The sequence below is a fragment of the Chrysemys picta genome, chromosome 5 (genome assembly GCF_011386835.1).
Source record: "Chrysemys picta bellii isolate R12L10 chromosome 5, ASM1138683v2, whole genome shotgun sequence".
Classification (NCBI taxonomy): Eukaryota; Metazoa; Chordata; order Testudines; family Emydidae; genus Chrysemys; species Chrysemys picta.
Genome location: NC_088795.1, coordinates 67563288 through 67578005, shown reverse-complemented (window position 1 = coordinate 67578005; position 14718 = coordinate 67563288). Strand labels below are relative to the sequence as shown.

Below are 14718 nucleotides of genomic sequence, written 5' to 3'. Positions count from 1 at the left end.
CTTAGTTTCATCAGAAAATGCCAGTTTGATAGACCGAAATGTTTTGTTGAAACAGACAGGTTTCCACTGGCGCCCTGGCTGGACTAGAGTCTGTTAGGCTCCCTGCTCTGAGGCAGGCAGCCTCCCAGTCCCTAGACTCTCAGCTAGAGCCAGGTCTCTGGGGTCTGCTACGCACCCACTACATATGCCACTGCAGGCAGCTTCCCAGCCCCCTTAACCCCATCCAGATGCTGGGACTCTCAGTGCTGGCTTGACTCCTCACTCAAAGGCAAGTCCCAAGACAGCCCCAAGAGCCCCAGATGACATTGGGACTCTTGGGACTGTCTAGGCTCCTCCATCCACAGCAGGGAGCCAAGGCTCCCAGCTATGCCAGGCTTTCTGCTGCAGAGCAGGAAACCTACAAGACCTGAGAGCCCTGGCTCCAGCTGGAGCTCTGGGACAGCTCTGCCATGCCAGGGCTTCCAGTCTCCCACTTTGGAGCGGAGTCTCAAAGCCCAGGGAACCCCAGCTCGAACCAGAACTTGGTTCCTAGCTCCACAGCAGCTGGGAATCAAGAAATTTACTGAGAAATTTTGACAAATTCAGTTTTGTTCCAATGCAGAATTAACCCAAATAAAAAAAAAAAAAAAATTCTCCCAAACTGAAAATCACAAGTTTGGGTCAGCCCTACTGAAGACACCATAAACAATGTACTGCATCAAGTATTATGTGGTCGCGAAGACTGCCTGAAAGTCAATGCCGCTCACAACAGGCCTATCTATATTTTGCAAACTTCAGCTGTGAAGTTCCTCTCTCTGGCAAATCACGTGAACCATGAAATTCTATCTGACAGCAGAACAAAATGATGATTATTTCTAGTACAGGAGACACTGAAGGTAGCAATAAATCCCTCTTCCTTTTCAAAGCATGTCAGCCACACATTCTTTGTGACACAGAACCATATGTCCATGAAGATAAAGCCAACCTATATAGTTACCACTTCAATAGGGGACCCAGTGTCATACCCTGCAGACTAAACTTTGCTCCTAAAGTCATACCAAATTCTTCATATACCCTGAGGGTATTCAGAGGTCTTCCAGGGAGACTCATTTAGATATTAACTCATCTAGATATTTGCCTAGTTTACAACAGGCTACAAAAAAACACTAGCAAAGTCAGTACAAACTAAAATTTCAGAGAGACAATGACTTGTTTATACTGCTCTATATACTGAAATGTAAGTACAATATTTATAGTCCAATCGATTTATTTTATAATTATATAGTAAACATGGGAAAGTAAGCAATTTTTCAGTGATAGTGTGCTGTGATACTTTTGTACTTTTAGGTCTGATTTTGTAAGCTAGTAGTTTTTAAGGGAGGAGAAAGTTGGAGTATGCAAGACAAATCAGACTCCTGAAAAGGGTACAGTCCTCTGTAGAGGTTGAGAACCGGACTTCTAGCATTATTCTGGTTCCATGTCTCACTGCCTGGAGGACCCACTCACAATAAAAGGGTCCATCAATACAGAATTGAGATTCAAAGGCATTCTGCCTGCACTATAATACAGAGAGGATCAAAGAAGACACTTTATGCAGTTCAAGAGAATCAGCACTCACTAGTATCAGGAGACAGAAGCATTTCATAAACTTCTCTAAGACATTTTATGCACTGTAGTCACTTCTGCACATCAGCCAGATAATATTTACCAATGTTTGTTGCCTTGGGAACAAGCCTCAGCAAGTACTGTTGTCTGGTTTGTTGAATTATGTTACAGTCTAGTTAGGTCACTCTATTACTACATCTTCCTCTGCTAGCTATAGAAGATATTCCTGTGCTTGGAGGGCTACAATGACCTCTCATTATTGCAATATTAAAGGTGTCAGGCAGATAAATTACTGGTTTACAAAAGCTGGGTTGCCTCCTGCATTCTGACATACTTGGCAGTGTTTCCTATCAGGTGAAGCACAGATATGCACATGCAACCTTTAACAGCTGCCTAAGGCTTTGTTGACAGGATCAAGGTTTACTGGTAATATACTATACTCCCCATCTATTCCCAGTTTCCCTATTCTCTTGGTTTAGTTTAAACCTGTTTCCAAGCAACATCAGCAAAACGGAAAGAAGGAGCACTCATACCAAATCAGAGTGTCTATACCAGATTATACTGGTATAATCAGTTTAAATTCACACCTTAATTTATATCAGGATAATTTTCCTCTGGAGGCAAGCCTTAGACTGGGCAAAGCAGGTCAAAGATCATAATGCAGTCTCAATCTGATACTGATGGCAGTGGCAGTCTTGTCCATTACTTACAGTTCACTCACTGTCATTCAACAGCATTTTTATTTTTCTAATATTTGTCACTTTCTCCACTGCATACTTAATTGATGTTTGCAAAGCACAATAAAATCCTTGGTTGGAAGGATAAGAGACAAGTATGATTTTAATTGCATCTGCACACACTGCACCAGCACCTCTATTTGAAGATTTCCATTTCCAAACCGGTATTATTAACTGGGCATTTGGTTTTACGTAAACCCTAATTAAGCCCTAGAACAAAGATACTTGACAAATTTTCAAAAGTGTGGAACATATATTTTATCTATTTAAAAATGCTAAGACAGCTATGAAGATTCACGTCCTCCAGTCTCTAGGATTTCAGCCACTTCTCATTTCACATCTGTTCTCTCTACATAGAGCTTGTACACACTACCACTTATTGTTGTTCTTTTTGCGGATACAGACTAACACGGCTGCTACTCTGAAACTTATAACAGCATAACTTCTGTCACTCGGAGCACCCGGAGCAATGTAAGTTATACCGACCTAAGTGCCAGTGTGGATAGTGCGATGTCAGTGGGAGAGCTTCTCCCACTGACATAGCTACCGCCTCTCGTGCAGGTTCAGTGGTTATACTGACAGGAGAGCTCTCTCCCAATGGCAAAGCATGTCCTCACCAGACGCACTGCAGCTGTGCCGAGGTAGCGCTTCTAATGTAGACTAGTCCATACTGTATGCAGGGTTATGGCACTCACTGCTACAGGGGGAAAAACAAGAAGTACTAGGCTGAGGAGAGCTGACTGCCATGAACAAGAAAGGAAGAAGCAGACAACAACAGAAGCACAGGTAGAAGACAGCAGCACAAATTCAGGAGAGACAGTTAAATAAACCGGAAAAAGCTATGTTTAAAAAGTGGTATTTTACTGAAGTGGGAGTTTCATTTAAACGTGCACAATAGAATACTAGTTTTCAAATATTTTACAATTATGTATTTCAAATGTCTTGTTCCTAATTAGTTTAAAAAACACCTAACCTACACATATACCCATTAATTCAAATCATGGTTAGAACACCGTAATTCTTAAACGCAAATATTGGAAAGTGAGGAAATTCATAGTCAGAATTCCACAAATATCCTTAACTCAGCCATAAAACCTTACCTCTGCACATGGTTCCACAAGAAGTGTGGTTTCAGTAACACTTAAGGCAAATACTCTGGAAACAAAACCAAATTAAACCCAAGTGTGGTGTGTAGTCTTACTCTGGTTATTGTTACTCTAGTTATTACCATCAGGCCCCACACTGGCAAGGAAGGGATTGATAAGGGTCTGTAGTCCCAATTGGCCCTGCACCACTATACCTGATGTCAGGAGAGGAGAGGGGAATTAAAAGGAGGTGGCCCAGCTCAGTTTTGGGTTGACAAGGAAAGAAAGTAGAGCTCTACTCCTCTTGGTAAGGGAAGCCTGGTTTCAAGCAAGAGTCAGAGAGCTTCCTGCATGGATGAACCTCCAAGCAGATGGGACAACCAGCCCAGAAAGACTAATTAAAAGGACTGGTTGCATCAAGACAAATCCTGGGCAGGGTGGGGTATGGTCCTGTCAAAGGCTTCTCAGATTACCCTGGTTTTGAGTTTGTAATATTCCTTTGTCTTTTGAACTCTAATACCCTGGAAGAGGTGGAGTTAAATTGTGACCTGCCTGAAGGGCGGAGTCATGGGAAGAGGTGGACAACTGCAGGACCAGTGTGGCTGTTGGGGCACCAGACTGGGAGAGAGCTGCCAGGAGGCACTGCAGTGGTGAGTCCACTCTTTTTTACATTGAAGTTTAATTTTCCTGGTTGATTACTATATTTAAATGTTATTAGGGTTATGGGACAATAGTAGTTTGTGAAAAGCCAGATTAACTGTCCTCAGGGTAGATTTGATTTAAATCATGATGTAAATCACTAGTCAGGAAGACTCGATTTAATCATAGATCTCTACATAAAAGTAAATTATTGTTGGTTGTTATAGCCTTAATAAATATTTTTCACAACTCAGTGATAGATGAGACCCAAACTGGATCTCTTTTACGGCCTGTTGCCATTATGTGTTTTCCCTTCTAGTGAGAGAATGGTATGGTAGATCTCAAATCAATGAAGGCTACACTCTGAAAGACCTCAAGACTTCTGGACCATGCTGCTCAAACAGTGTCACTTTTGTTTCTACTGCCTGTCCCTCCCTTCTCACATTTATCTCCAAACTTCTCCTTGTCCAGATCTATTCCGCCCCCCAACAATCTTCTATTCATTGAACTTTTTGAAACTTTGTACTTGTAGAGAGAGGTAAGGGATTGACTCTGTGTACACAAATTTGCAGAGGGACAATAGGGTTGAGGTCTTATTTCTCACCTCTATATATTTATTTATTTAAAAACATTTTTGCTGTTAACAAGCATGTTATCTCTGGAGACACAAATCAACAGTTTGAGAACTGCAAAACTAAGCTTCTCTGCTGGTATCTTCTAGACTTAGTTAGCACTGAGTCCCATTGGGTAGATAGAAAGATTAACCTAAATAATCTATACAGAAGCCCCTGGAATCCCATAAAACTGGGTCCCTAATCCATGAACTATTGGAACTCATTTACAAAACTTTTCTTAAACATTACATGAATATATTATCTCATACTATAGAATTAATAATCCTTATCCCATTATGAGATAGTTTTAATTAAGATACATTATAGCTCAAAGATATCTTTAGGTAGGTTTTTTCCTCAAAAAGCATTTTATCAAAAAAATCCAATTTAAATAAATAAAATCGGATTTTTTTGTATTTTTTTTTTAAAGTCATTGATTTTTATCCACCCTGACTGTCCTGGTCATCTCTAACCATGCATTTAATAGATGAAACATGCAATAGCAGAGAATCTCCCAAAGCTGTTCTAATTATATATACTGTCATTTAAAATGCCAACAAGCAGACCTTTAAAGCACTAAGCAGCCCTAAAAAAGAGTTCCCAGTTTGAGGAGAAGATTTGTTCCCAGAAGAGAGAGGCTGTCCTGCCTGAAGATCAGATTACCATGACATAAAGGAGCTCCAGCAGTAGACACAATCAGAACTCTTCACCAAATGTTCTACCCTGCTGGCACTAGGCAAACTCTAGCCCTCTCAACACAGTGGTCTTTGCTAGCCCCACAGAAGGGGGGTTGGGAGAAGGCAGACAGATCCCATAAAAAAGCAGGAAAAAAGATGCAGGGACCACCTCTAGAGATGAGTTATTCAGGCTCTATTCTCATTCAGTCTTTCCCTCCTTTGGTAAGGCTACAAAATATGCCAGCTATCTTGGGGTTTTCTGTCATCTGGACACTTGTACCAAGAAACAGAATTCAAACCAAACTTATTGTCAATGTCAACTTGCAGTAGACTCAAACCAGGTGAAAAGGTCAATTACCAGTCACGTGTTAATCAGAATCATTTAAAAAAGTATTTTGGTAAATAGATTGATAGTGTAAGTAAAAATTCTGAAAATCATCTGGTAGAATTTAGCATTAGGTTCAAGTTTTATGCAATGATCTTACATTTTACTTAATCCTGATTACTTAATCCTGTCTCTGTGCAAGGGCATTGACTAGATGACCTCTTCAGGTCCCCTCCAATCCTACATTCCTATAATTCGGTACCTTGACTTTCTAATAAATCAGGTTGTCTAATTTAATTTTACATTATTCTTGTGCTGAAGCTTCTATCAGTTTCCAAAAAATGTTATTCTACAAACAGTCTCACTATTAGGAAATAATACCTGATATTCAGCCTAATTATCTTTGTTTTCAATGCATATTATTAATTACTCCTAGTTTTACCCACTTACTAAAAAAGGTTCCAAATTTCGTGTTCCCCGCTTTCCTGAAATTCAGACTCAAAATAATACTTTTAAAAACCAGAATTATTCTCCCTTTTCCCCACATTGGATAACATCTGTACAAATTAACTCACTTTTCCTTTTTTTCCTGTTTGTGTGCTTCTCTCGTAAGCTGAGCAGCCTTTCTGCTGTAAGGATGGATGACTTTTTTCTCTTGCCCTCCTCTGCCCTTTGGTACTTTTGGCTGAAATGAAACATAACAAGGAATAAAATGAGACACTTCAGTTCTCTTCACAAAGTGTCTCATAAGCTACTGCAACCAGAGTAAAAGACTGCTCAAAGGGAAGCCAGCAGCACCTTATCAAAGAGACTCACTCAAGAAAGAGCATGCATTAACACCTCAGAAGGTCCAAAATTCTTACAGTGGGTTTAGGTGGACTAGTGTAAGTTATATTCATGTCACTCCTTGTGTTACTAAGAATAATAAAATGCAGACTCCTGAGTTCAGATTCCAACATAGCACATGCAATATGAAAATCAGGCATACAAACTCTGAAGGCTGAAGCAAAGCATGCAGTTATAACACACACCAACTCTAAACTAAAAAAAAAAAGATATAAAATTTGTTACAGGCTGCTACTCTTCTATTAACAGAAAATACCTTCCTTCTTAAAGAGCTCAGTGGTGAGGAAACTTTAAATTACCTCTCCTAACAAGGATGCAATTTCCAGTATACCCTTATTTAAACTTTTCCCAACTGACGGCTCCGTTTAAACCCTTGTCAGGAACCCATCTAATCTGCACAGAAAGAACCAGATTGCAGCTGCCACCCCCACAGAGACTACATGTCCCAAAATACAATGCTCCATCTTCGTGGAGCAACAGAAATCCAATGAAAACAGGAGTACTTGTGGCACCTTAGAGACTAACAAATTTATTTGAGCATAAGCTTTCGTGGGCAACATCAAGTACTCCTGTTCTTTTTGCGGATACAGACTAACACGGCTGCTACTCTGAAAGAAATCCAATGGTCATTTCTGCACTAAAGGACTTTTACAAATAGAGATAAAGTTATAGCTTTCTGCAATGTCAGTGATTCAAGTGCATTTGTATATGTTCTAAAGAAAAACATCTTAAGCAAACATTCAGGTTACAGGAAGGGGCTCTTTTTAAAAAGGAATGCATCGCAAGCCTCATCCCCACACCACTCCATTTCTCAGTTCTGAAACTGAAACAAGAAACTTCTCAAGAAGATACAGATAGGAATACAGCGGTAAACATCTACCTAATACAAACCAGACTCAGGTTTCAGTTGTGGCTTGTTTTTTTCCCAGTAGTTCCCATCATTTTTATTTATTTATTATGAAGTTTGAAGGTTGCCCCAAAATTAATGGAAAGACTACTAAGGAGTGCGACATTGAGGAATACATAGGGAAGAAAACAAACAAGAGTAAGCTTGGTCATAAAGTAGTGATCCTGCACTACTGTTCACAAGTTTATTAATGTGATGATTTAAATTTGCATAGACTGCTTCCTCGAGCACTTCTTGAGAAGACACCCTGAAGCTTCACTAATTTAAAGAAGGTATTAATAGCCAACTATTGTTGCTCATGTGACTTCAGCCCAATTACATGCCAAACTGGAAGCAACAGCAACATGAACAAGGCAGGTATATAAAAAAGAAAATATCATGCCATAAGCAGCAAGGAATTTTCCTCTTGAATCTTACGCACACCACTGTGCCAAAATAACTTACTCCTTCTGGCCAAAGAGCAAGTAATATTGTATTCTACTTAGTTACGTATATACAGAGCACTTAAAAACACACCATAACATGAACATTGTTTTGTAACATTACAGAAAAACAAACAAATAGGAAGCTCTGTAGTTTCCGTTGTTGGGGGCATCACAATGTGGACCGGGCAGAATCTGTACTAATGAACTGGTGTATATGCATTCCAAAGGAAACAAATCTAGTTGAGGGCTTCAACACCCTCTGCTACCACACAAGTGACATTAGCATCTGGTGATCAACTACACACTTGCATGCTTCTGTCCTAAGTCACTGTGCTGGATAAGGGCCAAGAGGATAAAACATAGGAGAAATTAAATGTTTAAAACCAAGAGTTGACCAGAACCCATGGTGCTGAACTCATTTTCATATCTATTATCAAAATCTGGTTGAACACAAAGATTTTCTGGCTTTGAAATATAATTGCAGTTTGATAGCCTTATTCTAGTCCACATCACAAAAATGTGATATAATTTGACACAGCCTCCTGCCCACAAGACTGGAACAGAAGTTTTTCAGTTTAGGATTGGAGTTTCTAGACATAGATAATTGCTCTAGTCAAGTCATTGCTAACAATCATACTCATTTGCCCATCCAGTTCAGAAACACACTGAAATACAACTGTGAAACAGCAACACACATACGAGCCAACTACTTGCTCAAAACTTGAGCCAAAAGAGTCCAAAAAGACAGATACATTTCAGTTGCTGTACATTGATCAACACCACAGAGAGTAAAAATTTAAAGCTTTCAAACACTTTTATATATGGTTATCTTGACAACTAATTTATCCAGACAACTCCCTGTAGATAGTGCTTGAAATGATTGATTCAGAACCAGTTAACATTATATTTACTACCACCTGTTAGTTTTTCATTCTCTCGGTTTGGTGGTATGTGTCTTCTACATATAGGGAAGACCTTTGGCTGCAATCAAGTTTGTTATGTTCATTTAACTTTTGTTTGTTTATAGTCTCTAGAACAGAATGTTTTTCTGTCCTGTTGACTTGACATAGAAAAGGAAAGAACCGATTAACTACCTGAGCATTTAACAGAGCACTGATCCTATTCCAACTTCTGCAACAAGTTTCAAATTGCCTTTTCTGATGATAGAACAGCTTAAAAAATGGCCTGGTTAAAGAACCTACAATGAATGTCTGGAAGAGTTTTTAAAGTACACTCTGTGGTACAACAACAGATTTTATTCACAGCTAGAATTAAAAAGTACTAATGTTTTTTAAGTGGAGAAAGCAAAGTCTGCAAATTGGAATGTGTGTCAGTGGACACCATTAAATATGACAACGTAGAATTTTATTACACTAGTTTTCCTAGTCCCTACACTTACAGTAGGAAAATCAAATACACCTGCTAAATTTGCACATGCCAAACTGCAGGTACAATTTTGGGGGCAGGCGTTGAGGCTATTTTGAATATCTGGCCTTGAAAGCTAGAACACCTATTTTAGAGGAATTCCCCATAAGCATATAAACAAAGTAAATTATTATCTTGACTTTAGTAAAGCTTTTGATACTGTCTCGCATGACCTTCTCATAAACAAAACTAGGGAAATGCAACCTAGATGGAGCTACTATAAGGTGGGTGCAAAACTGGTTAGAAACTCATTCCCAGAGTGTAGTTATCAGTGGTTCACAGTCATGCTGTAAGGGTGTAATGAGTGGGGTCCCGCAGGGATCAGTCCAGGGTCCAGTTCTGTTCAATATCTTCATCAGTTATTTAGATAATGGCATAGAGAGTACACTTACAAGCTGGGAGGGCAAGTGCTTTGGAGGATAGGATTAAAATTTAAAATGATCTGGACAAACTGGAGAAATGGTCTGAAGTCAATAGGATGAAATTCAATAAGGACAAATGCAAAGTACTCCATTTAAGGAACAATCAGTTGCACACACACAAAATGGGAAATGACTGCCTAGGAAGGAGTACTATGAAAAGGGATCTGGGGGTCACAGTGGACCACAAGCTAAACATGAGTCAGTGTAACACTGTTGCAAAAAAAGCAAACATCATTCTGGGATGTATTAACAGGAGTGTTGTAAGCAAGACAAGAAGTAATTCTTCCGCTCAACTCCCCACTGATTAGGACTCAACTGGAGTACTGTGTTCAGTTCGGGGTGCCACATTTTAGGAAAGATGTGGAAAAATTGGAGAGTGTCCAGAGAAGAATGACAAAAATGATTAAAGGTCTAGAAAACGTGACCTATGAGGGAAGATTGAAAAAAATGGGTTTGTTTAGTCTGGAAAACAGATGATTGAGAGGGGAGATGATAAGTGTTTTCAAGTACACCTCTACCCTGATATAGCGTGACCCAATATAATATGAATTCGAATATAAGGTGGTAAAGCAGTGCTCGGGGGGGGGGGGGGGAGGGGACGGACGGGCTGCGCACTCCGGCGGATCAAAGCAAGTTCGATAGAACACGGTTTCACCTATAACGCGGTAAGATTTTTTGGCTCCCGAGGAGTATATTGGGGTAGAGGTGTATGTAAAAGGCTGTTACAAGGAGAAGGAAGAAAAAAAAATTTTTCTTAACCTCTGAGGACAGGACAAGAAGCAATGGGCTTAAATTGCAACAAGGGAGGTTTAGTTTGAACATTAGGAAAAACTTCCCATCAGGGTGGTTAAGCACTGGAATAAAGTGTCTAGGGAGGCTTGGAATCTCCATCATTGGATATTTTTAAGAGCAGGTTAGACAAACACCTGTCAGGAATTGTCTAGATCAGTGGTTTCCAAACTTGTTCCGCTGCTTGTGCAGGGAAGCCCCTGGCGGGCCGGGCCGGTTTGTGTACCTGCCGCGTCCGCAGGTTCGGCCGATTGCGGCTCCCAATGGCCGTGGTTTGCTGCTCCAGGCCAATGGGAGCTGCTGGAAGCGGCGGCCAGTACGTCCCTCGGCCCGTGCCTCTTCCAGCAGCTCCCATTGGCCAGGAGCAGCGAACCGCGACCACTGGGAGCCGCAATCGGCCGAACCTGCGGACGGGGCAGGTACACAAACCGGCCCGGCCCGCCAGGGGCTTTCCCTGCACAAGCGGCGGAATAAGTTTGGGAACCACTGGTCTAGATAATGCTTGGTCCTGCCATGAGTGCAGGAGACTGGACTAGATGGCCTCTCGAGGTCCCTTCCAATCCTATGATTCTATGACTTAAACCATTTGGACTGCTTACATAAGGCATGTAGAAAAAAAAAATCAGCAGACTAGAAAGTAAGACTTACACCTAAACTTTATTCCTTTTTCTGTAATAGAAATACTGTTGCATATATATTTTTAATTATTATTAAAGGAGTAAAGATTTTGAAAAGAATATAGTCCCAGGGTATACCAAGTTATGCTACAAATTTATTAGTTCTCTTATACTGTGGTATGTTGAGGTAAAAATATTTTTTATGAATACAGCTGGAATGAATTATCTGTTATGAAATGTGTGGATTGCACAGCTTCATATATTAAACACGGACTTTGCAAATTTGTACTTTTAATTATATTGTGTAGCAATAGACTCCCAAATCTATCTAAGCAATTCGGATATTTAATTTCTATTAGAAACCAATAGGGATTATATGTCCAACTCCCCCATCTGACTTTGAAAATCTCATCTATAGTCTTCATATTGACCAACACAATTCTATATTTTGGTATTTTAATACACTGGAAGGGACTCAATTGAAAATAATATGAATGTTATGATCTCCTGGTTACTTGTTATTTTTGGTCTTTGTATATACGTTTGCAAATTTCAGTATGTAAGGTTAAGAGTGGGTGTGCCGGGTAAGGCATGTGGAGCGAATAGCAAGTAATGAAGGACTATCTGGCCGCAGGGGAGCGGCAGGATCCCTTAGTTAATTCTTTGCGGAGTTATCATGCTTGAATGATTTAAAAGCACAGAATAACTATACGGAAAAGTAGATTGTCGTAGGCACGAGGTGGAAGACCCTGAAACACAGAGACAACGAACGACCTTTCCAGACACCCCAACGCCGCCGTTCCCATGTAACCTGCCTGCAGCCGGGCAGTGGCCCTGCCAAAGCAGCCCCACGGCTCCTCCCTGTCTCCAGTCGGTTTTAGAAATAGGCAGAGGGGCCCCCGGGTAGGTTCCTCGCTCGCTCCCCGGACACGCGGCGAGGCACCGGGGTTCCTGCGACGAGCGCGGACGTGTTGGGCTTCAATGTTTGTACACGCGGCTCCGCACCTGCTGCTTCCCCGCAGGGACCAGCCCCCTGGCCCGGCCCGGCCGCCCCCTCGCTCCGTGTCTCGCGGCGACGAGCGCCACAGACCATGGTGTCCTCCGGGGCGGGTGCTCGTGTCTCGAACAGGCAGCGCAACAGGCAACACCCCCCCTTCCCCCGCACTCACCATGGCGAGTCCCACGCGCCCACCGAGCGAGCGGCACAGGCAGGCAACGGCGACTCGAGCGGTGCGGCGGGCACAGCTGCAGAAACCGGAACCGGATGTCTGGTCCGTTGTGAAAAGAGCCCGGCTCAGTGCCCCGCTCCCGAGGGTCTCGTTCCGCCTGCGCTCGGTGATTCCGTCACTGGCCCGGCGCCATGTCCCGGTCCAGGCTGCGGCTTGTGCTCCTGACCGTGCCGGGTGCGTGTCTCCCCAGCGGGTGGTAGGCCCGCCCCGCCCGCTGACTGCTAGCCGCGGACTACCCCAAACACGACTGGAGGAAAAAGCAAGCTACAGCCACGTGCGCGGGTGTGGGTCAGCTCCCACCCCGAGAGCAGCAGTTTTCCGAGAAAAATCTCACAACGAAACCAAGTTTTACGAAGGACGTTGTGGGAAACTAGTACCACTTGACTGATCCCCCAAAAGGAGCAGCACTTGACAATACAATAATAATGATAGAAAGTATGTGTGTCCTTAATACTAGCACACAGACCTAGGGAGTCAGCAGTTCTCAGTGCTTTACTCCTGAAGGCATTCTGCACCAAACAAATAAAAATTCTGTGCACAATATTTTAAAATTGTATTTATCAAATAAATGTGGAGGCTCTAGTATGGCAGTGGGGAGCAGAGGCTACTGCCTCACAGAGATGGGAGATCACTGTGCAGCTTCTCTCTCCCCCTGGAACACAGATTCAGCAGTGAGGTTGCACCCAACCCTGACAGCGCAAGGACCGGGCCTGCCCCCAGACACCCCAGGGCCCTGCCCCTCCATGTCAGGTGCACCAGGTGTGGGCAGACAGGCTCAGCAAATCAGGCTACAGGTATGGAGGGGCTTAGTGTGGGGGGATCCAGCTGTGGGTTGAGAGGGTTCTGTGTGGGGCAATCTGGCTGCAGGTGGATCAGTGGAGGATCCAGGTGCAGGGGGATCTAGATGGGGGTTTCTGGGTGAAACATTAATTGGACTCTGCAGGAGAATCCAGATGAAGATGGTTGGGGCTCAGCAATGGGGTTGGGTGGAGGGATAGCGAGCTTGGCAGGATGGTCTGGGGGGGCTGAGTGGGGGAGATCAACATGCTGGGGGAATGGGGCTCATTGGAATGGGGATCCAGGTTCAGCTGGTTGGGGCGGCTCATCGGGGTGGTCCAGGTGCAGGTGGAGTGAGGCTCATCGGGGGGGGGGGTTCTGAGTGTGAGGGGGGATAAGACTTGGTAGGACGGTCTGGGTATGAGGGGGTCTGGATGTATGGGGGTTGGGCAGATGGGGGGGGAGCATCTCCCTGTACAGAGATCCTTCACCCTGCAGCTGAGGAGTGATGGGTGCAGGAAGGGGTAGAGGGAGGGGAGTTTGCAGAGCTTCCTACAGCTGGGAAAGAAAGCTGGGGGTGGGTCTGACCCGGTCCCAGATGCCGTTCAGGGGAAGAGTAAGTCCTGTCCTCCCCCGCCCAGCCATGATGAGCAGCTGAGCCCAGCACAGGGTAGGAGCCACCAAGCAGGTTTTTCCCCTGTCTCACCCTCTGCCCCACAATGATTTACCTCTCTGCCCTCGGCACCCAAAACATACTGCTGGGGAGAGACACATGACTGCTAAGTTTTACCAGGGGTGCTTGAACAATTTTTATAGTGGGGGTGCTGAGAGCCATTGAATCGTAAATTCCTATGGGTGATGGAAACCACTTCAAGCCAGGGGTGCAGAACCATCCCCAGCACCCTTAGTTTCAGCATCTATGAGTACTATTATAAAATTCCTCAGATATGTCAGAAGAGCATCCTGATAGGTCAGCTTGGCAACTGCATTGTGGTAGATTACTTTGGCAACATTATGTCAGGACACCATTTATTTTATTCTGTCATCACAGCAGTAACTTTTATCTCATGAAGATACTATAGCTTCTGTATTTGTATGACATCTGCTTACACAGCTTCTCTCAAGGAAATTAGTGTAAAATATCTTGAACTAGTTCAGAGTCTGATGTAGTGTGAGAATATAGAGAGCATTTTCCATAGAATACATGTCCTAAAGATGCTATTCTTTCGATTACTAAAAGTGTTCACTTTAAAAAAAGATTCTTGGGCCAGCTCCTCAGCTGGAGTAAACTAGTATACTACCATTTAAGTCAATGGAGCTATGCTGGTTTATTACATTAGCTAGGGATTTGGCCCCCTTGTCTCCTATTGTGAGCTTCTATCATCTACCTATATGCTTTACTCTGTCATTCTTTTCCTATTTTGTGCTGTTTTTTCCCCCCTTTACTCCCATAAACTGCTACCTTCCAAGACCAACTCAGGACATCTGAATACCTGGTCCTGCAGCCCTTATAAGAAAAGTCCTTAATCACATGAGTAGCCCAACTGAAATCAGTGGAACTACTTGGGCATGAGGACTACTACTTTTTTGCATAAGAGCTGAAAGGTAGGGTCCATAGCA

At 42.9% G+C, this 14718-nt stretch overlaps 1 protein-coding gene across 1 annotated transcript in view; it reads right to left on the bottom strand.

The window, feature by feature from the left end:
• Window positions 1-12556, bottom strand: part of TMA16 (translation machinery associated 16 homolog) — a 52414-nt gene extending 39858 nt beyond the window's left edge. Inside the window, exons 1-2 of the mRNA XM_005299275.4 lie at window positions 12262-12556; window positions 6237-6346 (exon numbers count right to left, since the gene is read on the bottom strand). Coding sequence (XP_005299332.1) covers window positions 6237-6346; window positions 12262-12264 — 113 coding nt within the window. The 5' untranslated portion in view covers window positions 12265-12556. The remainder of the gene's footprint in view (window positions 1-6236; window positions 6347-12261) is intronic.
• Window positions 12557-14718: the final 2162 nt, after the last annotated feature.